This window comes from Salvelinus namaycush, chromosome 11, assembly GCF_016432855.1.
Source record: "Salvelinus namaycush isolate Seneca chromosome 11, SaNama_1.0, whole genome shotgun sequence".
NCBI classification, from domain to species: Eukaryota; Metazoa; Chordata; class Actinopteri; order Salmoniformes; family Salmonidae; genus Salvelinus; species Salvelinus namaycush.
Window position 1 is genome coordinate 41,912,142 of NC_052317.1, and position 27,102 is coordinate 41,939,243.

The window sequence follows — 27,102 nt, forward strand, 5'->3', positions numbered from 1 at the left end:
TCAACTAAAATGTGTGTGTGTGTCCAGGTAGAGGAGCAGCCAATCAGGGAGATCAACCTCTACATGTACCTCTATTTTGTCATCTTCATCATCTTCGGATCCTTCTTCACTCTCAACCTCTTCATCGGAGTCATCATTGATAATTTCAACCAGCAAAAAAGAAAGATAAGTATATGTGGCATAACATGTTGTTTTATGTCTCGACCTACTCTTTTCACACTGTTGTATTAACAGTTGTCTGTATGGATATACAACATTAACAGCTGTCTGTATAGATATATACAACATTAACAGCAGTCTGTATAGATATACAACATTAACAGCTGTCTGTATAGATATATACAACATTAACAGCAGTCTGTATAGATATACAACATTAACAGCTGTCTGTATGGATATACAACATTAACAGCAGTCTGTATGGATATACAACATTAACAGCAGTCTGTATAGATATCTACAACATTAACAGTTGTCTGTATAGATATATACAACATTAACAACTGTCTGTATGGATATATACAACATTAACAGCTGTCTGTATAGATATATACAACATTAACAGCTGTCTGTATGGATATATACAACATTAACAGCTGTCTGTATGGATATATACAACATTAACAGCTGTCTGTATAGATATATACAACATTAACAGCTGTCTGTATAGATATATACAACATTAACAGCTGTCTGTATAGATATCTACAACATTAACAGCTGTCTGTATGGATATACAACATTAACAGCTGTCTGTATGGATATACAACATTAACAGCTGTCTGTATACAACATTAACAGCTGTCTGTATAGATATACAACATTAACAGCTGTCTGTATACAACATTAACAGCTGTCTGTATGGATATATACAACATTAACAGCTGTCTGTATGGATATATACAACATTAACAGCTGTCTGTATGGATATATACAACATTAACAGCTGTCTGTATAGATATATACAACATTAACAGCTGTCTGTATGGATATACAACATTAACAGCTGTCTGTATACAACATTAACAGCTGTCTGTATAGATATATACAACATTAACAGCTGTCTGTATGGATATATACAACATTAACAGCTGTCTGTATGGATATATACAACATTAACAACTGTCTGTATGGATATATACAACATTAACAGCTGTCTGTATAGATATATACAACATGAACAGCTGTCTGTATGGATATATACAACATTAACAGCTGTCTGTATAGATATATACAACATTAACAGCTGTCTGTATGGATATACAACATTAACAGCTGTCTGTATACAACATTAACAGCTGTCTGTATGGATATACAACATTAACAGCTGTCTGTATACAACATTAACAGCTGTCTGTATGGATATATACAACATTAACAGCTGTCTGTATAGATATATACAACATTAACAGCTGTCTGTATGGATATATACAACATTAACAGCTGTCTGTATGGATATACAACATTAACAGCTGTCTGTATACAACATTAACAGCTATCTGTATGGATATACAACATTAACAGCTGTCTGTATGGATATATACAACATTAACAGCTGTCTGTATGGATATATACAACATTAACAGCTGTCTGTATAGATATATACAACATTAACAGCTGTCTGTATAGATATATACAACATTAACAGTTGTCTGTATAGATATATACAACATTAACAGCTGTCTGTATGGATATACAACATTAACAGCTGTCTGTATACAACATTAACAGCTGTCTGTATGGATATCTACAACATTAACAGCTGTCTGTATAGATATATACAACATTAACAGCTGTCTGTATGGATATACAACATTAACAGATGTCTGTATACAACATTAACAGCTGTCTGTATGGATATATACAACATTAACAGCTGTCTGTATGGATATACAACATTAACAGCTGTCTGTATGGATATATAAAACATTAACAGCTGTCTGTATGGATTTATACAACATTAACAGCTGTCTGTATACAACATTAACAGCTGTCTGTATAGATATATACAACATTAACAGCTGTCTGTATAGATATATACAACATTAACAGTTGTCTGTATAGATATATACAACATTAACAGCTGTCTGTATGGATATACAACATTAACAGCTGTCTGTATACAACATTAACAGCTGTCTGTATGGATATACAACATTAACAGCTGTCTGTATGGATATCTACAACATTAACAGCTGTCTGTATAGATATATACAACATTAACAGCTGTCTGTATGGATATACAACATTAACAGCTGTCTGTATACAACATTAACAGCTGTCTGTATGGATATATACAACATTAACAGCTGTCTGTATGGATATATAAAACATTAACAGCTGTCTGTATGGATTTATACAACATTAACAGCTGTCTGTATACAACATTAACAGCTGTCTGTATAGATATATACAACATTAACAGCTGTGTGTATGAATATCAGTGGAGGCTGCTGAAGGGAGGACAGCTCATAATAATGTCTGGAACAGAGCAAATGTAATGGAAACCATGTGTTTGATGTATTTGATACCATTTCACCTATTCCGCTCCAGCCATTACCACGAGCCAGTCCTCCCAAATGAAGGTCCCACCAACCTCCTGTGATGTATATGTGCAACATTAACGGTGAAGAATAATGGTGAATGCATTTGTTATACTTAGGTGGACAAGACATTTTCATGACTGACGAGCAGAGGAAGTACTACAACGCTATGAAGAAAATAGGCTCTAAAAAGCCCGAAAAGCCTATACCAAGACCTACGGTAAAATACCAACTATGATAGGCCTATACCAAGACCTACGGTAAAATACCAACTATGATAAGTCTATACCAAGACCTACAGTAAAATACCAACTATGATAAATCTATACCAAGACCTACAGTAAAATACCAACTATGATGAGCCTATACCAAGACCTACGGTAAAATACCAACTATGATAGGCCTATACCAAGACCTACGGTAAAATACCAACTATGATAGGCCTATACCAAGACCTACGGTAAAATACCAACTATGATAGGCCTATACCAAGACCTATGGTAAAATACCAACTATGATAGGCCTATACCAAGACCTACGGTAAAATACCAACTACGATAGGCCTATACCAAGACCTACGGTAAAATACCAACTATGATAAGTCTATACCAAGACCTACGGTAAAATACCAACTATGATAGGCCTATACCAAGACCTACGGTAAAATACCAACTATGATAAGTCTATACCAAGACCTACGGTAAAATACCAACTATGATAGGCCTATACCAAGACCTACGGTAAAATACCAACTATGATAAGCCTATACCAAGACCTACAGTAAAATACCAACTATGATAGGCCTATACCAAGACCTATGGTAAAATACCAACTATGATAAGTCTATACCAAGACCTACGGTAAAATACCAACTATGATAGGCCTATACCAAGACCTACGGTAAAATACCAACTATGATAAGTCTATACCAAGACCTATGGTAAAATACCAACTATGATCAGTCTATACCAAGACCTACAGTAAAATACCAACTATGATAGGCCTATACCAAGACCTACGGTAAAATACCAACTATGATAGGCCTATACCAAGACCTACGGTAAAATACCAACTACATTAGGCCTATACCAAGACCTACAGTAAAATACCAACTATGATAAGTCTATACCAAGACCTACGGTAAAATACCAGCTATGATAGGCCTATACCAAGACCTACGGTAAAATACCAACTATGATAAGCCTATACCAAGACCTACGGTAAAATACCAACTATGATAGGCCTATACCAAGACCTACGGTAAAATACCAACTATGATAGGCCTATACCAAGACCTACGGTAAAATACCAACTATGATAGGCCTATACCAAGACCTACGGTAAAATACCAACTATGATAAGTCTATACCAAGAACTACGGTAAAATACCAACTATGATAAGTCTATACCAAGACCTACGGTAAAATACCAACTATGATAGGCCTATACCAAGATCTACGGTAAAATACCAACTATGATAAGCCTATACCAAGACCTACTGTAAAATACCAACTATGATAAGTCTATACCAAGAACTACGGTAAAATACCAACTATGATAAGTCTATACCAAGACCTACGGTAAAATACCAACTATGATAGGCCTATACCAAGAACTACGGTAAAATACCAGCTATGATAGGCCTATACCAAGAGCTACAGTAAAATACCAACTATGATAGGCCTATACCAAGACCTACGGTAAAATACCAACTATGATAAGTCTATACCAAGACCTACGGTAAAATACCAACTATGATAAGTCTATACCAAGAGCTACGGTAAAATACCAACTATGATAAGTCTATACCAAGACCTACAGTAAAATACCAACTATGATAAGTCTATACCAAGACCTACGGTAAAATACCAACTATGATAGGCCTATACCAAGAACTACGGTAAAATACCAACTATGATAGGCCTATACCAAGACCTACGGTAAAATACCAACTATGATAGGCCTATACCAAGACCTATGGTAAAATACCAACTATGATAGGCCTATACCAAGACCTACGGTAAAATACATTTGATGAACTATGACAAACATGACAGTGGATCTAATATGTACTCAAACATTGTTCTATAAATGCATTTTAGAATGAACCTGAATGATATTCGAACGATGGAAACTTTATGGATAGCCAACATGGCATTAATTAATAGATCCATGCCATCTTTTCATCTATCCATCTCTCCAGAATATACTCCAAGGCTTCTTATTTGACCTGGTATCCAAGCAAGCCTTTGACATCATCATTATGATGCTAATCATCGTCAACATGGTGACCATGATGGTGGAGACAGACGATCAGTCCGCACGCATGGAGTCCATTCTCAACAAGATCAACCTGGTCTGTAGCGTGATGTACTAGTACTACAGTGCCCATAATGCTCTGTGTATGATGTACTACAGTACCCATAATGCTCTGTGTATGATGTACTACTGTACCCATAATACTCACGTAGTCCATCCTCAACAAAATGGTCTGTAACAGAGACGGAAGAGGAAGTGAGACATCCCACTCCCTAATTTTTTCTGTTTCAATGGAGTCAATGAACTATGTAGACCATACCCAGCTGCTATTGCATAGGTGTCTATGGGAGAGCCACCCCCTTAAGTAGAAAGGAACTGACCATTTTTTCCAATGGTAAATGGATTGAGTGAACTATCTTAATTTATCCACCATCTTTGTTCTATAGCATGATATACTAGTACTACAATACCCATAATGCTCTGTACAACTTATCCTTTTTTATCCTAGTACATACAGTGCATTCGGAAAGTATTCAGACCCCTGGACTTTTTCCACATATTGTTACGTTACAGCCTTATTCTAAAATGTATTAAATTATATTTTTTCCTCATCAATCTACACACAATACCCAATAATGACAAAGCAAAAACAGGTTTTTAGAAATGTTTGCAAATGTATTACAAATAAAAAACAGAAATACCTTATTGACATAAGTATTCAGACCCTTTGCTATGAGACTTGAAATTGAGCTCAGGTGCATCCTGTTTCCATTGATCCTCCTTGATATGTTCCTACAACTTGATTGGAGTCCACCTGTGGTAAATTCAATTGATTGGACATGATTTGGAAAGGCACACACCTGTCTATATAAGGTCCCACAGTTGACAGTGCATGTCAGAGCAAAAACCAAGCCATGAGGTCGAAGGATTTGTCCGTAAAGCTCTGAGACAGGATTGTGTTGAGGCACAGATCTGGGGAAGGGTAACAAAACAATTCTGCTGCATTGAAGGTCCACAAGAACACAGTGGCCTGCATTATTCTTAAATGGAAGAAATTTGGAACCACCAAGACTCTTCCTAGAGCTGGCCGCCCGGCCAAACTGAGCAATCGGGATAGAAGGGCCTTGGTCAGGGAGGTGACCAAGAACCCAATGGTCACTCTGACAGAGCTCTATAGTTCCTCTGTAGAGATGGGAGAACTTTCCAGAAGGACAACCATCTCTGCAGCACTCCAGCAATCAGGCCTTTATGGTAGAGTGGCCAAACGGAAGCCACTCCTCAGTAAAAGGCACATGACAGCCCACTTGGAGTTTGCCAAAAGCTACCTAAAGACTCTCAGACCATGGAAAACCAGATTATATGGTCTGATGAAACCAAGATTGAACTCTTTGGCCTGAATGCCAAGCGTCACTTCTGGAGGAAACCAGGCACCATCCCTACGGTGAAGCATGGTGGTGGCAGCATCATGCTGTGGGGATGTTTTTCAGCGGCAGGGACTAGGAGACTAGTCAAGATTGAGGGAAAGATGAATGGAGCAAAGAACAGAGAGATCCGTGATGAAAACCTGCTCCAGAGCACTCAGGACCTCAGACTGGGGTGAAGGTTCACCTTCCAGCAGGACAATGACCCTAAGTACACAGCCAAGACAACGCAGGAGTGGCTTCGGGACAAGTCTCTGAATGTCCTTGAGTGACCCAGCCAGAGCCCGGACTTGAACCCGATCTAACATCTCTGGAGAGACCTGAAAATAACTGTGCAGCGACGCTCCCCATCCGACCTTACAGAGCTTGAGAGGATCTGCAGAGAAGAATGGGAGAAACTCCCCAAATACAGGTGTGCCAAGCTTGTAGCGTCATACCCAAGAAGACTCAAGGCTGTAACCGCTGCCTAAGATGCTTCAACAAAGTACTGAGTAAAGTGATAAAAAAAAAATGTGCACAAATTTCTAAAAACCAGTTTTTTAGTCATTATTATTTTGGTCATTATGGGGTATGGTGTGTAGATTGAAGAGGAATTTTATTTTAGAATGAGTCTGTAACGTAACAAAATGTGGAAAAATTCAAGAGTTGTGAATATTTTCCGAATGCACTGTATGTTCCTGAAGATAATACAATGGTGTCCTGTCTCCTTATCCATTCAGATTTTCATTGTCATCTTCACCACCGAATGCCTCATGAAGATCGTGGCACTTCGCTGCTATTTCTTCACCGTGGGATGGAACATCTTTGACTTTGTGGTTATCATTCTCTCCATCGTGGGTGGGTGGAAAAAATATAACCCTGAAAAACAACCTCCATAACTACCTAAATATATATTTCTGACATCTATACTAACATTTTCCTAAATATTTTATAAATAAATAATTATTTATTTATGAATAATTTATATAAATTTACATTTCATGTAAAGGTGATCAAATGTTTTGTCTTTCATTTGTTTTTCTTCATTTCTGATTTCAACACTTGCAGGTATCGTTCTGGCTGACATCATCGAGAAGTACTTTGTGTCTCCGACTCTGTTCCGTGTCATCAGACTGGCAAGGATAGGACGCGTCCTTCGACTGATACGTGGAGCCAAAGGAATAAGGACTTTACTGTTTGCCTTAATGATGTCCATGCCAGCGTTGTTCAACATCGGCCTGCTGCTCTTCCTCGTAATGTTCATATACGCTATCTTCGGAATGGCCAACTTCGCTTACGTGAAAAAAAAGGAAGGGATAGATGACATGTTCAACTTCGAGACCTTTGGGAATAGTATGATCTGCCTGTTTCAGATCAGCACGTCCGCCGGGTGGGACAACGTCCTGGAGCCCATCATGTCTAACTCCCCAGAGGAGTGTGAAGCCTACGTCGTCAACACCGGCACCAACGTCCGGGGAAACTGTGGCAACCCGTCTGTGGCAATCGCCTTCTGTGTCAGCTACATCATCATATCGTTCCTCATCGTGGTCAACATGTACATCGCCATCATCCTGGAGAACTTCAGCGTGGCCACCGAGGAGAGCACCGAGCCGCTGAGCGAGGACGACTTCGAGATGTTCTATGAGGTTTGGGAGAAGTTCGACGCAGAGGCCACCCAGTTCATTGAGTTCTCCAAGCTGTCGAATTTCGCAGACAACCTGTCGGAGCCGCTGCGCATCGCCAAGCCTAACAAGATCAAGCTGATCTCTATGGACCTGCCGATGGTGAGCGGGGACAAGATCCACTGCCTGGACATCCTGTTCGCCTTCACCAAACGCGTGCTGGGCGAGTCGGGCGAGATGGACGCCCTCAAGCAGCAGATGGAGGAGAAGTTCATGATGGCCAACCCGTCCAAGATCTCCCACGAACCAATCACAACGACCCTACGCCGCAAGCAGGAAGACGTGTCTGCCATCATCATCCAGCGCTGTTACAGACGCCACCTGGTGAAACGGCAGATGAAGCAGGCCTCATTCCTTTACAGACAGATGAACCTTCAGACCAACCTGAACTTGCAGGAGCACATAGTGGTGGACATAGAGAGGGCCCCGGAGACGGAGGGCCTCATCGCCGCCATGATAAAGGAACACTACGGCCCCGAGGGGCCCGACGAGGAGGAGGAGGAGCTGGTAGAGGTCATGGGGGTCATGGAAGGGACTCTGTCCTCCTCACCGCCATCTTACGACAGTGTGACCCGGCCGGGGGTGGCTAGTGACGTTGGTCAGATAGAACGGCTAGAAAGGCCGAGAGACTTAGTGTTAGAACTCAGGGAGCCTAGCCCCTCACAAACATATAGGGAACCTAGCACCTCACAAACATATAGGGAACCTAGCACCTCACAAACATATAGGGAACTTAGCCCCTCACAAACATTTGAAGAGACATTTCTTTGAGATATTGTTTTCAGGAAACGTGTTTTTTGTTGTTTTGTTTACAACATGTACAGTATCATAACTCGGAACAACTCTCTTGGTACAAGATGAACATTTTTATAGCAGAAAATACCCAGGAATTTCATGGTAAAATGCAAATATTGCTTTTCTATTGTATAAAAGACCCTTTGTCAATCAAACAATCATATGATATGTGTATTAATAATGTTTAGAAACCCAGGCACCACTTTGAAGATGGCGATTCCACTAAAATGTATAAAAGATACTTATAAACAAATGTGTGATTTCATATATTCTGTCACAATGGTTAACCAGTAAGTGTAAATGACAATCAATCAGCTCTGAATAACATTTTGAAGTTGGATTGTTTTGTTTTACGGATGAATAGAGATAAATGTGGACTGTTAAGATCTTGGTTCTCGTTTTGATTACAGACGATGGACTCTTATCTTTATTATCAAAAAATGGCAGCTAGATTTGCTAAAATTATATTTATGAAAAAGTATATTTAAGTATATTTTCTTATTAATGGATATTTCAGGACAAATATTATTGTTATTTTCTAACCAATGAGTTAATATGGTAAAGACCACATTATTTGATCAGAAGTGTATAGTTTATATGTATATATTATGCACTAAATTTAGTTTATTGCATGATCGGTATATTAAAACCCCCATGGTGAAGGGTTGTGTATAGTACTAACTGCAGCATAATGTGCCTGATAATGGTTGTCTGTCATCTGCACACTCAGTTCCCTTTGAAACCATTTAATTTGACCTGTGGAAGTAGACGGGAGTAGAAATATACATGACAAACATGTGTTATATTGACCTACGTAAAGAGTTATGGGGGGGGCGTTCATGTCAACCATTTATATCTAACTTTTATAATGTATTTATATTGTAAGGTCATCTCCATGACAGTCCATACGTATATAGGGATAATAGCCAGAGCAATCAAATGATGTGTATACAACTGTATTCATTCTTTTTACATGAAAGATGATAAGATACTTCCTTGAAAACCTTTTTTCCGTATTACATTTAAGTAGGTAATCACTATATCAAACAATATTAAAAGATTTTTCCATAGTTGGGAGTTTTCATTTTGTTACAGCTAGTTAAACAAATGGTACACTATTGTTTTCCATCCTATTTTATTTTACTTTTTAAACAAATATTTTTTTTTACATGTTATAGCCTAGAATTATTACAACATTTCTGCATATATCAGAATTTATTTATTTCAAATTCACTGGTTTTATCCCTCTTGCCTTTTTCTATTAGACTCATCTACAGTTTGTGGCATGTCAATGCATACTAACATTCATGATCAAACTCAAAATACAGTACGATATTTGAGCAACCTGAATAACCTAAACAATCCCCATATTATACTGTGTCTTCAGGTCCAAATCAAGACCAATGACTGTCTCTGTCTGTTTTCACAGTGAAAACTAGTTAGCTACAATGACCTCAATAGTGGACAGGGGTTTCCAGGCGTCACAGTTAAATCCCTCGCCGCTCCACGTCTGTGTGTTTGACAAAACCCAACAGCTGTGCACATTTGCAACCCTCCATTATTATACCGTGGCTGAGAGACTAACTGCTCTTACAAGTTCATTTGGTCTGTGATGCTTTGTGGGAAAATGCATGTAGAAGATATAGGTTGAGCGTGAAGTGAAGCGTGACTACTGTAGAGTAAGTAAACGTCGAACAGAGTCCAAAAACACTTACTGTAAGGAAGTTAAATGAGCTATGACGTTTTAATTCCGAAAAAATATATTAAAAAATATATTATAGAAAGACAAAAAACATTTTATTTGGTTATTCTCCATCACTCCTATTGAAACACTTGACATTGGGCTATTTTTATTGATCTCTTAGTTTAGGTTTGGACTGCTTTCATGATCCTTCTAGTACTTACTTTTAATAAAAGCAAAGATGTATTTTTTGTCTTTTACTTAACTAGGCAAGTCAGTTAAGAACAAATTCTTATTTACAATGACGGCATACCCCAGGCCAAACCCGGACGATGCTGGGCCAATTGTGCGCCGCCCTATGGGACTCCCAATCACAGCCAGTTGTGATACAGCCTGGAATTGAACCAGGGTCTGTAGTGACGCCTCCAGCACTGAGAAGCAGTGCCTTAGACTGCTGCGCCACTCGGGATAAAGTGTTATGTAAAACGTACAGTATTTAGATATGGAGGTTGGAATCGAGTTACTATATGAACCCTCCAAAAAAAATTGGGGTTTGGAAAAAATATTCACAAGGGGAGCCAATTTGGATTTATCCCCAAAGAGATTTCCTCTGTGGTCGAGTTGGAGTGGTCAAATCCAGGCGGACCAGCTGGGCAAGAGGGATAATCTGTGTGAAAAAAAAATCACTTGTTTTAATTACACACACACACATACACGGGCGCTGCATGGACTCACACACACATTAACACACACAGACACTTTTAGCAATACACACATGCATAAACACACAAACATGCGCACACACACTGACACACACACACACTGACACACACACTGACACACACACACACACACACTGACACACATGCCATACTTTTTCATCAAGCCTCATTACTGACAGATGCTTTAAATTTAATTTGTTTTTTTGTGCATGAAATACCAAAAAATGCTGTGCCTTGAATGGATGTGACTTGGTCATTGATCTGATATTTAAGCATTTGGACATGTGGCAGGTATTAAGCCTTTCAATCAGAGAGAAAACATTTAAAAAAGATTAAAAACTCCACTTTTTCTAATTACTCAAATGCACCAGCTTGGGCACATGGTAAAACACTCAGATACAATGTCAATGTGATGCATTATGAAATATTTCACTCAAGGAAAATATATCCATATCAAATACAGCAGCAATGAACGGGGTTCACAGGACGACATAAAAGGACACGATCAGTTGGATAATAAAGCAAGCACTCTTTATCATGTAGCAATCACTAAAAACATTATGTTTATCTCTCAAAACCACAAGAATGATGCAAGTTATGTTTAGTCTAGTGATGTAGGTTTGTTATCTTTGAATGCAGCCGGTAATCATTTTAAAATTCTTTACACAATGTATTGCGTTTTATACCAATTATGGGGTTAATTTGACTAATGGTTTACGTTATAATATGTGAAATATTTTCTGCATTAATTTCACAATATTTCACATTGTTCATCTGCATAATTTAAATCTAACATTAATTTGCATGGGACAAAGTCCACTTGACCAATACTTATTGCTCTAGTATCTTATGGTGTCCACTGGTGCCAATGACATCTATAGTGCCACCAACTGGTCTGGTGCAGTGGCTTTATATTCACACAGCTTCTAAGGACATATACATAAGGTTTACATACCAAATTTCATGGCCTTCATGGCCTCCATCGCTTCGCTTCTTATAGCCCTGGTTTGAAATGGTGCCATTTAGCAGTGTAGCAGTAACTGACTTTGAATGCAGCAACTAATAGTTCTCAAATTCATTAGAGGCTAATTCATTGAGTCTATCTTCAAGTTTTCATTTGTCACATGCTTAAAGGCCCAGTGAAGTCAAAAATGTGAGTGTCCTGTATTTTATATATATTTCCACACTAAGGTTGCATGTGTGGGTGTTATTGTGAGTGTGCGGGTGCGGGTGTTAGTGTATGTATATGGGTCTTATTGTGAGCGTGTGGGTGTTAGTGTATGTGTGTGGGTGTTAGTGTGAGTGAGTGGGTGTTAGTGTGAGTGAATGGGTGTTAGTTTGAGTGAGTGGGTGTTAGTGTGAGTGAGTGGGTGGGTGTTATTGTGAGTATGTGGGTGTTAGTGTGAGTGAGTGGGTGGTAGTATGTGGGTGTTAGTGTGAGTGTGTGGGTGCTAGTGTGAGTGTGTGGGTGTTAGTGTGTGGATGTGGGTGTTATTGTATGTATGTGGGTATTGGTGTGAATGTGTGGGTGTTAGTGTGAGTGTGTGGGTGTTAGTGTGAGTATGTGGGTGTTAGTGTGAGTATGTGGGCGTTAGTGTGAGTGTGTGGGTGTTATTGTATGTGTGTGGGTGTTAGTGTGTGGATGTGGGTGTTATTGTATGTGTGTGGGTGTTCGTGTGAGTGTGTGGGTGTTAGTGTGAGTGTGTGGGTGTTATTGTATGTGTGTGGGTGTTAGTGTGTGGATGTGGGTGTTATTGTATGTGTGTGGGTGTTAGTGTGAGGGTGTGGGTGTTAGTGTGTTGATGTGGGTGTTATTGTATGTATGTGGGTGTTGGTGTGAATGTGTGGGTGTTAGTGTGAGTATGTGGGTGTGGGTGTTAGTGTGAGTGTGTGGGTGTTAGCATGAGTGTGTGTGTGTGTGTGTTAGTGTGTGGGTGTTAGTGAATCTTTAGGGATTATTGTGATGAGACAAATGACCAAATTTGGAGTGAATCTGACTTTTAGTCCATGAGAAGATTTTTTATGATTATTTTAAGCATTAGCGTTACATAGTCAAAAAAGTTCATTATGAATAGTTTCCTTATTTTTTAAGATATCAGTGTCAAACTTAATTTGGTTGATGAAGGTAATGTCTTTGATTACCCCTAAAAGTTTCACAATTTAAATGGACACGTAAAATCAAATTTCCTGATTTACAGTTGAAGTCGGAAGTTTACATACACTTAGGTTGGAGTCATTAAAACTCGTTTTAATCAGTCAGGAAGTTAAAGCTTGGTCGCAAATGGGTCTTCCAAGTGGACAATGACCCCAAGCAAAGTTGTGGCAAAATGGCTTAAGGACAACAAAGTCAAGGTATTGGAGTGGCCATCACAAAGCCCTGACCTCAATCCTATAGAACATGTGTGGGCAGAACTGAAAAAGCATGTGCGAGAAAGGAGATCTACAAACCTGACTCAGTTACACCAGCTCTTTCGGTAGGAATGGGCCAAAATTCACTTCTTGTGGGAAGCTTGTTGAAACCTATCCAAAATGTTTGACCCAGGTTAAACAATTTAAAGGCAATGCTACCAAATAATAATTGAGTGTATGTAAACTTCTGACCCACTGGGAATGTGATGAAAGAAATAAAAGCTGAAATAAATAATTCTCTCTACTATTATTCTGCCATTTTCCAGTTTTAAAATAAAGTGGTGATCCTAACTGACCTTAGACAGGGAATTTTTACTAGGATTAAATGTCAGGAATTGTGAAAAACTGAGTTTAAATGTATTTGACTAAGGTGTATGTAAACTTCCGACTTCGACTGTATGTAGCCTGATTTTTCACTTTCTTATTGTGTTATTACCATTGCACCATATCATGTAGACATAGAGGTCTATGTGCTCTATGTGTTAGCATATGTGCGCCGGATATATGACATGGGGGGTTAAGAGACATTTTAAACTGGGTGGTTCGAGCCCTGAATTCTGATTGGCTGACAGCTGTGGTATATCAGACCGTATACCACTGGTATGACAAAACATGTATTTTTACTGCCCCAGTTTATAATAGCAATAAGGCGCCTTGAGGGTTTGTGGTATAGAGGACTTGTGGTATTTTGCCAATATACCACGGCTAAGGGCTGTATTTAGGCACTGCACGTTGCGTCATGCGTAAGAACAGCCCTTAGCCGTGGTATGTTGGCCATGGGGCGGCAGCGTAGCCTAGTGGTTAGAGCATTGGACTAGTAACCGAAAGGTGGCAAGATCGAATCCCTGAGCTGACAAGGTAAACATCTGTTGTCCTGCCCCTGAACAAGGTGGTTAGTGAGATTGAATCCCTGAGCTGACAAGGTAAACATCTGTTGTCCTGCCCCTGAACAAGGTGGTTAGTGAGATTGAATCCCTGAGCTGACAAGGTAAACATCTGTTGTCCTGCCCCTGAACAAGGTGGTTAGTGAGATTGAATCCCTGAGCTGACAAGGTAAACATCTGTTGTCCTGCCCCTGAACAAGGTGGTTAGTGAGATTGAATCCCTGAGCTGACAAGGTAAACATCTGTTGTCCTGCCCCTGAACAAGGTGGTTAGTGAGATTGAATCCCTGAGCTGACAAGGTAAACATCTGTTGTCCTGCCCCTGAACAAGGTGGTTAGTGAGATTGAATCCCTGAGCTGACAAGGTAAACATCTGTTGTTCTGCCCCTGAACAAGGTGGTTAGTGAGATTGAATCCCTGAGCTGACAAGGTAAACATCTGTTGTCCTGCCCCTGAACAAGGTGGTTAGTGAGATTGAATCCCTGAGCTGACAAGGTAAACATCTGTTGTTCTGCCCCTGAACAAGGTGGTTAGTGAGATTGAATCCCTGAGCTGACAACGTACAAATCTGTTGTTCTGCCCCTGAACAAGGTGGTTAGTGAGATTGAATCCCTGAGCTGACAAGGTAAACATCTGTTGTCCTGCCCCTGAACAAGGTGGTTAGTGAGATTGAATCCCTGAGCTGACAAGGTAAACATCTGTTGTCCTGCCCCTGAACAAGGTGGTTAGTGAGATTGAATCCCTGAGCTGACAAGGTAAACATCTGTTGTCCTGCCCCTGAACAAGGTGGTTAGTGAGATTGAATCCCTGAGCTGACAAGGTAAACATCTGTTGTCCTGCCCCTGAACAAGGTGGTTAGTGAGATTGAATCCCTGAGCTGACAAGGTAAACATCTGTTGTCCTGCCCCTGAACAAGGTGGTTAGTGAGATTGAATCCCTGAGCTGACAAGGTAAACATCTGTTGTCCTGCCCCTGAACAAGGTGGTTAGTGAGATTGAATCCCTGAGCTGACAAGGTAAACATCTGTTGTCCTGCCCCTGAACAAGGTGGTTAGTGAGATTGAATCCCTGAGCTGACAAGGTAAACATCTGTTGTTCTGCCCCTGAACAAGGTGGTTAGTGAGATTGAATCCCTGAGCTGACAAGGTAAACATCTGTTGTCCTGCCCCTGAACAAGGTGGTTAGTGAGATTGAATCCCTGAGCTGACAAGGTAAACATCTGTTGTCCTGCCCCTGAACAAGGTGGTTAGTGAGATTGAATCCCTGAGCTGACAAGGTAAACATCTGTTGTCCTGCCCCTGAACAAGGTGGTTAGTGAGATTGAATCCCTGAGCTGACAACGTACAAATCTGTTGTTCTGCCCCTGAACAAGGCACCCACTGTTCCTAGGCTCAACTGTTCTAGTTCTTAACTGACTTGCCTAGTTAAATAAAGGTGAAAATAAAATATACTCTATACACCCTCTCATTTATTGCTTAAATAGACATAGTTGTTTTATGGTACGATTTTATTTCTGATCCTTTTTTTTACAATACAAAGCATCCAAACGACATCCTGAGCCTGCCTGCCGTCCTGTACCTTTTCCCCACCTTTCTGGATTACCGACCTTTGCCTGTCCTGACGCTGAGCCTGCCTGCCGTCCTGTACCTTTTCCCCACCTATCTGGATTACTGACCCCTGCCTGCCCTTGACCTGTCTTTGATTAATAAACTGTTGTTATTTCGACGTTGTCTGCATCTGGGTCTAACCTGAAACGTGATAGGATGTTTGTGCGAGTTTGTGTGACTCTAAAATTTGGACTCATGAGATCAAAGGACTGATTTCCACCGGTCTAATGTCCATTGCTCGTGTTTCTTGGCACAAGTAAGTCTCTTCTTCTGATTGGTGCCCTTTAGTAGTGGTTTCTTCGCAGCAACTTGACCATGAAGGCCTGATTCATGCAGTCTCTTCTGAATATTTGATGTTGAGATGTGTATGTTACTTGAACTCTGTGAAGCATTTATTTGGGCTGCAATTTCTGAGGCTAGTAACTGTAATGAATTTATCCTCAGCAGCAGAGGTAACTCTGGGTCTTCTTTCCCTGTGGCGGTCCTCATGAGAGACAGTTTCATCATAGCACTTTCAAAGAAACTTTCAAAGTTCTTGAAATGTTCCGGATTAACTGACCTTCATGTCTGAAAGTAATGATGGACTGCTGTTTCTCTTTGCTTATTTGAGCTGTTCTTGCCATAATACAGACTTGGTATTTTACCAAAAATCAAATCAAAATCAAATCAAATGTATTTATATAGCCCTTCTTACATCAGCTGATATATCAAAGTGCTGTACAGAAACCCAGCCTAAAACCCCAAACAGCAAGCAATGCATGTGTAGAAGCACGGTGGCTAGGAAAAACTCCCTAGAAAGGCCAAAACCTAGGAAGAAACCTAGAGAGGAACCAGGCTATGAGGGGTGGCCAGTCCTCTTCTGGCTGTGCCGGGTGGAGATTATAACAGAACATGGCCAAGATGTTCAAATGTTCATAAATGACCAGCATGGTCAAATAATAATAATCACAGTGGTTGTCGAGGGTGCAACAAGTCAGCACCTCAGGAGTAAATGTCAGTTGGCTTTTCATAGCCGATCATTGAGAGTATCTCTACCGCTCCTGCTGTCTCTAGAGAGTTGAAAACAGCAGGTCTGGGACAGGTAGCACGTCCGGTGAACAGGTCAGGGTTCCATAGCCGCAGGCAGAACAGTTGAAACTGGAGCAGCAGCACGGCCAGGTGGACTGGGGACAGCAAGGAGTCATCATGCCAGGTAGTCCTGAGGCATGGTCCTAGGGCTCAGGTCCTCCGAGAGAGAGAAAGAACGAGAGAAAGAGAGAATTAGAGAGAGCATACTTAAATTCACACAGGACACCGGATAAGACAGGAGAAATACTCCAGATATAACAGACTGACCCTAGCCCCCCGACACATAAACTACTGCAGCATAAATACTGGAGGCTGAGACAGGAGGGGTCAGAAGACATTGTGGCCCCATCCGCTGATACCCCCGGACAGGGCCAAACAGGCAGGATATAACCCCACCCACTTTGCCAAAGCACAGCCCCCACACCACTTGAGGGATCACTTCAACCACCAACTTACCATCCTGAGACAAGGCCGAGTATAGCCCACAAAGATCTCCGCCACGGCACAACCTAAGGGGGGAGGGCGCCAACCCAGACAGGAAGACCACGTCACCAAATAGGGCTATCTTCTGTATACCACCCCTACCTTGTCACAACACAACTGATTGGCTCAAATGCATTAAGAAGGAAAGAAATTCCACAAATTAACTTTTAACAAGGCACACCTGTTCATTGAAACGCATTCCAGGTGACCACCTCGTGAAGTTGGTTGAGATAATGCCAAGAGTGTGCAAAGCTGTCATCAAGGAAAAGGGTGGCTACTTTGAAGAATCTCATATTATAAAATCTATTTGGATTTGTTTAACACTTTTTTGGTTACCTCATAATTCCATATGTGTAATTTCATAGTTTTGATGTCTTCACTATTATTCTACAATGTAGAAAATTGTAAAAAAATAAAGAAAAACCCTGGAATGAGTAGGTGTGTCCAAACCTTTGACTGTTACTGTACATGCTGTATTTTAATTGTCTTTTCATTGTCCATGTAGTCCGTTGGCATCGGCCACATCTATCGTTACTTCATAGAGAAGAACAGTTATTTGTGGAAAGTATAGTATAGTATAGGGGGGGGGGGGTTCTTAGCCTAGCAGACAGGTCCTGGACGAATCGAATGGACTGGCCGTGGATTTTGATCTCCTTTCCCCCCTGTGCCTTCAGAATGTTGACTTTGGTCTGATAGTTCCGCAGCTTAAAGATTACCATGCGAGAATATTTAGCGTTATTCTGTTTCACCGGCAATCCTATGGCATCGTTCCAAATCTTTTGGTGAAATATCCAAACGTCAACTTCCTCTGATATCAACTTGAGCACGTAGCTCGAAAGGTCCCCTTTGTCCTCGTCTTCCGGTAAGGACAATGTTGTCATGTTGATTTTGTGTCATTCTGGTGTTTTTTGTTTCCAGATGGCTAATTTTGGTTTTTCTTGTTTATGCACACTCCTTGTATGTGCACGTCTGACACGATAGACTGTCCTTTTAGAGGAAATCTACTTTTTTAACAACAGAAGTTAGTTTGTTTTGGTGAGAATCGAGAGCATTTTTAGCTATTTTCTTCTCCTGGATATCCTTTAGCTGTTCATAACTCTGGTTTGCATCTCCAAGTTACTCCTGGTCTTTTCCTCTACGAGAAGCCATGGCTTGTTGGAGTTGTGCCACTGTGCCACTTTATCAACAGATCGAGCGGTCAGTTATGTACAACATCGAACCACTCTCTCCCAGTTGCTAGGGGATATATCGATCTATTGATCTTAGAGGCTAGAATTTGAACTTTGTTGTCTGGCTTTTACATATATAACCACAGTTTTAGTTGATACAAAAAAAGAGCTACTCACTCCCCATGCGTCCTATCAGTACACGCATGCACCTTTCTTATATAATGATATTTGATATCACTATCTCATGTAGCCGACTGGAGATGGGTAAACAAGGCGTAGGTGCTCAACAGGTTTGAGTATGTTCCCTATGGATTTATGACGTGAAAACATAAACATAAACCCACCAATGATCCTGTTCATAGAGGTTTATGACAAGTGATCATTCAATAAAGTAATGTTTAACTATTTACTCATTAGATAACTATCAATTTGGCCCACCTGGAACAGGGGTGTGTCGCCAATTTGTTTTTGGGAATACGAATCAGGACACCAGAGTTTATGTGGGCAGCAAAATCCCTGAGGCCGCAAAAGCAAACTAATGGCTCCTCATCATCATTACGTTCCTCCATTTCATTTTTTTTCTTCTTGTAATTCCCTCCCCCGCCTTTTTCTCCCCAATTTTGTGATTACGATCTTGTCTCATTGCTGCAACTCCCCAATGGGCTCGGGAGAGGCAAAGGTTGAGTCATGTGTCCTCCGAAACATGACCCGCCAAGCCGCACTTCTTACCACCCGCTCACTTAATTAACCCGGAAGCCAGCTGTGTTCAACTGACGACGGACAGAAGTACTGATGCCCGATGTCAGCCTGCAGGTGCTCGGCCTGCCACAGGAGTCGTGGGTGAACAGGGAGTACAAGAGGGGACTAAGCACGCACCCCTTGAGGGGCCCCAGTGTTGAGGATCAGCGTGGCAGATGTGTTGTTGCCTATCCTTACCACCTGGGGGGCGGCCCATGAGGAAGTCCAGAATCCAGTTGCAGAGGGAGGTGTTTAATCCCAGGGCCCTTAGCTTAGTGATGAGCTTTGTGGGCACTATGGTGTTGAATACTGAACTGTAGTCAATGAACAGTATTCTCAATTAGGTGTTACTTTTGTCCAGGTGGGAAAGGGCAGAGTGGAGTGCGATTGAGATGGCGTCATCTGTGAATCTGTTGGGGCGGTATGCAAATTGGAGCGAGTCTAGAGTTTCCGTGATGATGGTGTTGATGTGAAGCATGACCAGCCTTTCAAAGCACTTCATGGCTATCGACGTGAGTGCTATGGGGAGATAATCATTTAGGCAGGTTACCTTTGCTTTCTTGGCCACAGGGACTATGGTGGTCTGCTTAAAACATGTAGGTATTACAAACTCGGTCAGGGAGAGGTTGAAATGTCAGTGAAGACACTTGCCAGTTGGTCCATGCACGCTTTGAGTACATGTCCTGGTAATCCGTCTGACCCTGCGGCTTTGTGAATGTTGACCTATTTAAAGGTCTTGCTCACATCGGCTATGGAGAGCGTGATCACTCAGTCGTCTGGGAACAGCTGGTGCTCTCGTGCATGCTTCAGTGTTGCTTGCCTCAAAGCGAGCATAAAAGGCATTCAGCTCGTCTGGTAGGCTCATGTCACTGGGCAGCTCACGGCTGGTTTTCCGTTTGTAGTCCGTAATAGTTTGCAAGCCCTGCCACATACGACGAGCGTCAGAGCCAGTGTAGTAGGATACAATCTTTGTCCTGTATTGACACTTTGCCTGTTTGATGGTTCGTCTGAGGGCATAGCGAGATTTCTTATAAGCGTCCGGATTAGTGTCCTGCTCCTTGAAAGCGGCAGCTTCAAACTTTAGTTCGGTGCGGATGTTGCCTGTAATCCATGGCTTCTGGTTGGGATATGTACGTACAGTCACTGTGGGGACGACATCGTCACTAGTGTTACAGGATTACCAGTATTACCAGTGTTACTAGTGTTACCAGTGTTACCAGTATTACCAGTGTTACCAGTGTTACTAGTGTTACCAGTGTTACCAGTGTTACCAGTATTACCCGTGTTACCACTGTTACTAGTGTTACCAGTATTATCAGTTTTACTAGTGTTACTAGTGTTACCAGCATTACCAGTGTTACCAGTATTACCAGTTTTACTAGTGTTACTAGTGTTACTAGTGTTACCAGTGTTACCAGTGTTTACAGTATTACCAGTATTACCAGTGTGTATCACCTCTGTTACCAGTGTCACCAGTGTTACCAGTATTACAGTATCACCAGTGTTACCAGTAGTACAGTATCACCAGTATTACCAGTGTTACCAGTGTCACCAGTGTTACCAGTATCACCAGTGTTACCGGTGTTACCAGTGTTACCAGTATCACCTGTTACCAGTGTTACCAGTGTTACCAGTATCACCAGTGTTACCAGTGTCACCAGTGTCACCAGTGTTACCAGTATCACCAGTATTACCAGTATTACCAGTGTTACCAGTATTACCAGTGTTACCAGTGTTACCAGTATTACCAGTGTTACCAGTGTTATCAGTGTCACCAGTGTCACCAGTGTTACCAGTGTTACCAGTATTACCAGTATTACCAATATTACCAGTGTTACCAGTATTACCACTGTTACCAGTGTTACAAGTGTTACCAGTGTTACCAGTATTACCAGTGTTACCAGTATTACCAGTGTTACCAGTATTACCAGTGTTACCAGTGTCACCAGTGTTATCAGTGTCACCAGTGTTACCAGTATTACCAATATTACCAGTGTTACAGTATCACCAGTGTTACCAGTATTACCAGTGTCACCAGTGTCACCAGTGTTACCAGTGTTACCAGTATTACCAGTATTACCAATATTACCAGTGTTACCAGTATTACCACTGTTACCAGTGTTACAAGTGTTACCAGTGTTACCAGTATTACCAGTGTTACCAGTATTACCAGTGTTACCAGTGTTACCAGTATTACCAGTGTTACCAGTGTCACCAGTGTTATCAGTGTCACCAGTGTTACCAGTATTACCAATATTACCAGTGTTACAGTATCACCAGTGTTACCAGTGTTACCAGTTTTACCAGTATTACCAGTGTTACCAGTGTTACCAGTGTTACCAGTATCACCAGTGTTACCAGTGTTACCAGTGTCACCAGTGTTACCAGTATCACCAGTATTACCAGTGTTACCAGTGTTACCAGTATTACCAGTGTTACCAGTGTTACCAGTGTTACCAGTGTCACCAGTGTTATCAGTGTCACCAGTGTCACCAGTGTTACCAGTGTTACCAGTATTACCAGTATTACCAATATTACCCGTGTTACCAGTATTACCAGTATTACCAGTGTTACCAGTGTTACCAGTATCACCAGTATCACCAGTGTTACCAGTGTTACCAGTGTCACCAGTGTTACCAGTATCACCAGTATTACCAGTGTCACCAGTGTTACCAGTATTACCAGTATTACCAGTGTTACCAGTGTTACCAGTGTTACCAGTGTTACTAGTGTCACCAGTATTACCAGTATTACCAATATTACCAGTGTTACCAGTATTACCACTGTTACCAGTGTCACCAGTGTTACCAGTGTTACCAGTTTTACCAGTGTTACCAGTGTTACCAGTGTTACCAGTATCACCAGTATCACCAGTGTTACCAGTGTTACCATTGTCACCAGTGTTACCAGTATCACCAGTATTACCAGTATTACCAGTATTACCAGTGTTACCAGTATTACCAGTATTACCAGTGTTACCAGTGTTACCAGTATTACCAGTGTTACCAGTGTCACCAGTGTTATCAGTGTCACCAGTGTCACCAGTGTTACCAGTGTTACCAGTATTACCAGTATTACCAATATTACCCGTGTTACCAGTATTACCAGTATTACCAGTATTACCAGTATTACCAGTATTACCAGTATTACCAGTATTACCAGTATTACCAGTATTACCAGTATTACCAGTATTACCAGTATTACCAGTATTACCAGTGTTACCAGTGTCACCAGTGTTATCAGTGTCACCAGTGTCACCAGTGTTACCAGTGTTACCAGTATTACCAGTATTACCAATATTACCCGTGTTACCCGTGTTACCAGTGTTACCAGTATTACCAGTGTTACCAATATTACCCGTGTTACCAGTATTACCAGTGTTATCAGTGTCACCAGTGTCACCAGTGTTACCAGTATTACCAATATTACCAGTGTTACCAGTATTACCACTGTTACCAGTGTTACAGTATCACCAGTGTTACCAGTATTACCAGTTTTACCAGTATTACCAGTGTTACCAGTGTTACCAGTGTTACCAGTGTCACCATTGTCACCAGTGTTACCAGTATTACCAATATTACCAGTGTTACCAGTATTACCACTGTTACCAGTGTCACCAGTGTTACCAGTGTTACCAGTATTACCAGTGTTACCAGTGTTACCAGTGTTACCAGTATTACCAGTATTACCAGTATTGCCAGTGTTACCAGTGTCACCAGTGTTACCAGTATTACCAGTATTACCAATATTACCAGTGTTACCAGTATTACCACTGTTACCAGTGTTACAGTATCACCAGTGTTACCAGTATTACCAGTGTTACCAGTGTTACCAGTGTTACCAGTATTACCAGTGTTACCAGTATTACCAGTGTTACCAGTATTACCAGTGTTACCTGTGTTACCAGTTTTACCAGTGTTTCCCAAAGCTTCTTATTCATTCCCCCTGAGCTCAAACCAGTTACACCTGGGCATATTGGAACCTCAAGAGGGCTGGGGGAGGTGGTTGTTTTCTCCTGGTTGCTGCGACAACGTGGTCCTGATGCGGTCTCTCGGCAACGGATGAAAATAAGCGTCCAACCCTCTGTGGGAGGAGGAGTGGTCTCCTGATTGGGACGCTGTGATTGGGTGAAACCCTCCTAGTTCCTTTTCGTACAGGGAGTAGAGACAGACACAGTGAAGTACTGTGACACACTTGTTCATCACAAACACTTTGGGGAATAGGAGAGTACAAACCCCTAAAAACAAGTCATTTGACTTGATGACAAGGGTCGGTCATGCAGTCTGGATGCAGAAGAAGTCATGGTCTCTGATAATAATAGAGCATTGGAATTCCACTTACAACAAACTTGTCAACATACGTTTTAACATTCTGCTTTAAAAGAACAAACATGTTGTTATATGGGTTCCTCCTTGCCCTTTTGTGAACAGAGAGGAGAGCTGTGTGAATGAGTGAGTGAGCGAGAGAGAGAGAGAGAGAGAGAGAGAGCTCAGTCACTTGGCACATGACAGGACGGGTAAGTAGAGAGAAGCTGGGCTAAGCCACTCACTCTGGAGCTATTAGGCCCATTTCAGAGAGAGACGAAATCATGTACATAAAACTTCATTTTAGTCACGGCTACAGCCACAGCACGCACACAGACAGCCATGTTAGAACTCGACTTCCTCTCTGATCTGTCGCTGTTACAAACCTAGTCAAACGGTGTTGTGGTACTTCTATATATAAAAAAAAAAATGCAGACAATCTTAGGAGTGTCACAGCTGACAATTAAAAAAAAAAAAATTACAGGTAAGTTTAGTAAAGAGAGGGAAGTATATCTGATTCAAGGAAACACCGTATATTTTATTGCAATAATAATAAAGAATTCTGTGAAATCTGAAAACGCTTAATCCATTAAGAGTGTTTTCGCTGTGGTCCATCTGTTGGTGTCGGTGTTGGCTGTTGCTAGCTTTCAGAAGAGAAGGGACTTTTCTATGATCAATTTAAAATACACTTTCTTTCATTGCAGTCTCAGAAGCTGATATAAATGCAATTATTTTTGTCACTGAGCCCAATATCTGTAAACTCTCTCAACACTTCACATCCAGAAACAAAAAACAAAAACACCAAGGTCAGCTAAAATGGCTGAGCTTGAAAAAAAAAAGCAGAGTAGAGAAAATGGTGCTTTTATACAGTCCAGAGCTAAAACCTGAGAGAGAGAGAGATAGAGAGATGGGGAGAGAGAAAGAGAGAGAGATGGAGGGATTTACTTAGTCATGGTGGGCAAACAGTGCCCAGATGGTCTGGCGAGGCACTATCTAATTACTTGTAGCATGGTTTCCCCAGCTGTGTCAGCAAGTCAGACACTGTTGCTGTCTTCTGGAAGAGTACTGCCACCATCTGGACACAGAGTTTTAATACAGGCAATAATACATACTTGTGGTCAATAGGCTGAAATGACTTGGGGCAGATTTTTTATTTAACTAGGCAAGTCAGTTAAGAACAAATTCTTATTTACAACGACGGCCAAACCTTGACGACACTGGGCCAATTGTGCACCACCCTATGGGACTCCCAATCACAGCCGGATGTGATACGACCTGGATTCAAACCAGGGACTGTAGTGACACCTCTTGCACTGCGATGCAGTGTCTTAGACCGCTGCGCCACTCGGGAGTGATCCTAAAGACAGTTATCTGAGGGTTGAGCGGGGTTTACATTTATGCAAAGCAATTATTTTATGTATTTTATGTAATAGATAAATGCTCTGAAAATCTGTATTTAGTTGCTGTTCTATTCAGATGTTTGTCAATATAGTGCTAGAACTTTTCAGCCTTCCAAACACCTATTGTGACACAAAAGTTATTTTTTGGGGGGGTTTGTGACATCACTTTGTGATGACGCTGCAACTCTGAGTGAATAGACACTACGGCCACTGCAAACCCCCTTTTTGTGGCCACTAGGTGCACCTCTCAGGTGTGGTTTGCTCTGAGAAATTTACAGAGGCAGACCATGGCATCTCCTGATATCCAACGTTGACATACTGAATGTGAAACTAGCTCCATCGTTTGACTTTTAGTCCAACTTTCTATAGAGTGGTGCATTATGGTGAGGGAGTGAGTCTGGACGGGAATCAACATTAGAAGTGAGATATGAAAATGGTTTACAAGTGCCTGCTTCTCTCCTTGTTCATCTTCTTCTTGGCATTTCAAAGCAATATCCTCATGGACTGGAATAATGAAAAAGTTGCCTTGGAGTTTCTTAGCATGTTCTGTAACGTCAGTTCACTGAAGATAGAACTCAGAACAGACATAAGTGAAGACTTGATTCATGACAAATGGATGGAGTCCATCTGGAACATTCTCAGAATACACAAAGTTGAAGCACTGAGGACAGATGATGAAAGTATAGTCTGTTACATTATGATGTGTATCAAGGTGGCCTTGTTGTCTAGAAGTCCTGCCATCCCAGACCATCCAGATATCCGACACAGAACAACCTCCTGGACAAACACCAACCAGTCCAGAGGCTTTTTTCTGTCTCCTATGGGATCACGTGGACTCTTCGTCTTGTTGGTCATCATCATTCCAGCTTGCAGTTGGAAGGTAAAATTGAGCATAATACAATTGGTATAATTTGCTTTAACTTCTATTTTTCTTGATTTGAATCGATGAGATCCTTTGTGTTAAAGTCCTTCAAAGCTTATTCATTATCAGGCCATTCTCTTGTTTCTCTTATAAGATCTACCCGAGGTGGAGGAGTACAGAAACAGACCCAGAAGCAAGACATCAGGGCAAAGAGACTCCACCTACACCTCCACCTGAACAACTGGTCGTATCCCAGTCTGACCTGGAAGGGATGCTGGCGATGCTGCAGAGCATTCGAGGTCACCTCGATCGCCTGGAGAAAAGGTGTCGGAGTATCAGGAGGCCACGGACGAGAGAGAAGAAGAGGAGGGTGATCCGGCTCATGAGTCAAACTGAGTCCAACTCCTCTTCGCCCTCTTCGTGAACGTCACATGGGAAAGACACACTGCAAGATCAAGTGGTAGCAGGCAGTGTTGTGGCGAGGGGAAAAGGCCTGCACAGAATGTGTATAAAAACATCTGACTCTATAACTTATTTCAATTTTAATGGCAATAGATGACAGTTCAAAGTAAATAGCTGATAATGTACTAGGGATATGAGAGAACTCAGTTACCCATAAACATAGAATGAGGAAGTAGAGTTCTTGGTTTTGGATTTCTCCCCGAACAAGATTTGCACCTCATTTTGGAACTTTGAGGGTTTATGACATATCCCCTCTAGTAATTTAATAGGATCTCTATGCCCATAAACCACAATCATGACTAGAATGGATCCAGCTTTTGTCAAATTAACGTCAATAGTTGCATTTTAGCTAACCCTAACCATTTTCCTAACCTTAGCCTAATTCTCCTAACCCACTACGTTAATTATCCTAACCTGCTGCGTAAGTTCTCCTAACCCACTACGTTAATTATCCTAACCTGCTGCGTAAGTTCTATCTGCTACAGAAAGTAAAATCTGACGTTTAATTTGACTAAAGCTGGATCTCTTCTAGCCATCACCATAAACCACATTATAAACTGGGTGGTTCGAGCCCTGAATGCTGATTGGCTGACAGCCGTGGTATATCAGACCGTATACCACAAATATGACAAAACA

The 27,102-nt window shown here is 41.2% G+C and overlaps 1 protein-coding gene across 1 annotated transcript in view; it reads left to right on the forward strand.

Moving 5' to 3' along the window:
• The window catches only part of LOC120055422 (sodium channel protein type 4 subunit alpha-like), a 96,970-nt gene extending 70,542 nt beyond the window's left edge, over nucleotides 1-26,428 (forward strand). Inside the window, exons 23-31 of the mRNA XM_039003285.1 lie at nucleotides 28-169; nucleotides 2,663-2,763; nucleotides 4,747-4,899; nucleotides 6,943-7,060; nucleotides 7,271-8,519; nucleotides 21,030-21,379; nucleotides 21,433-22,106; nucleotides 22,205-23,158; nucleotides 26,159-26,428. Of these exons, the coding sequence (XP_038859213.1) occupies nucleotides 28-169; nucleotides 2,663-2,763; nucleotides 4,747-4,899; nucleotides 6,943-7,060; nucleotides 7,271-8,519; nucleotides 21,030-21,379; nucleotides 21,433-22,106; nucleotides 22,205-23,158; nucleotides 26,159-26,428 (4,011 nt within the window). The remainder of the gene's footprint in view (nucleotides 1-27; nucleotides 170-2,662; nucleotides 2,764-4,746; nucleotides 4,900-6,942; nucleotides 7,061-7,270; nucleotides 8,520-21,029; nucleotides 21,380-21,432; nucleotides 22,107-22,204; nucleotides 23,159-26,158) is intronic.
• The last annotated feature ends 674 nt before the right edge of the window (nucleotides 26,429-27,102 follow it).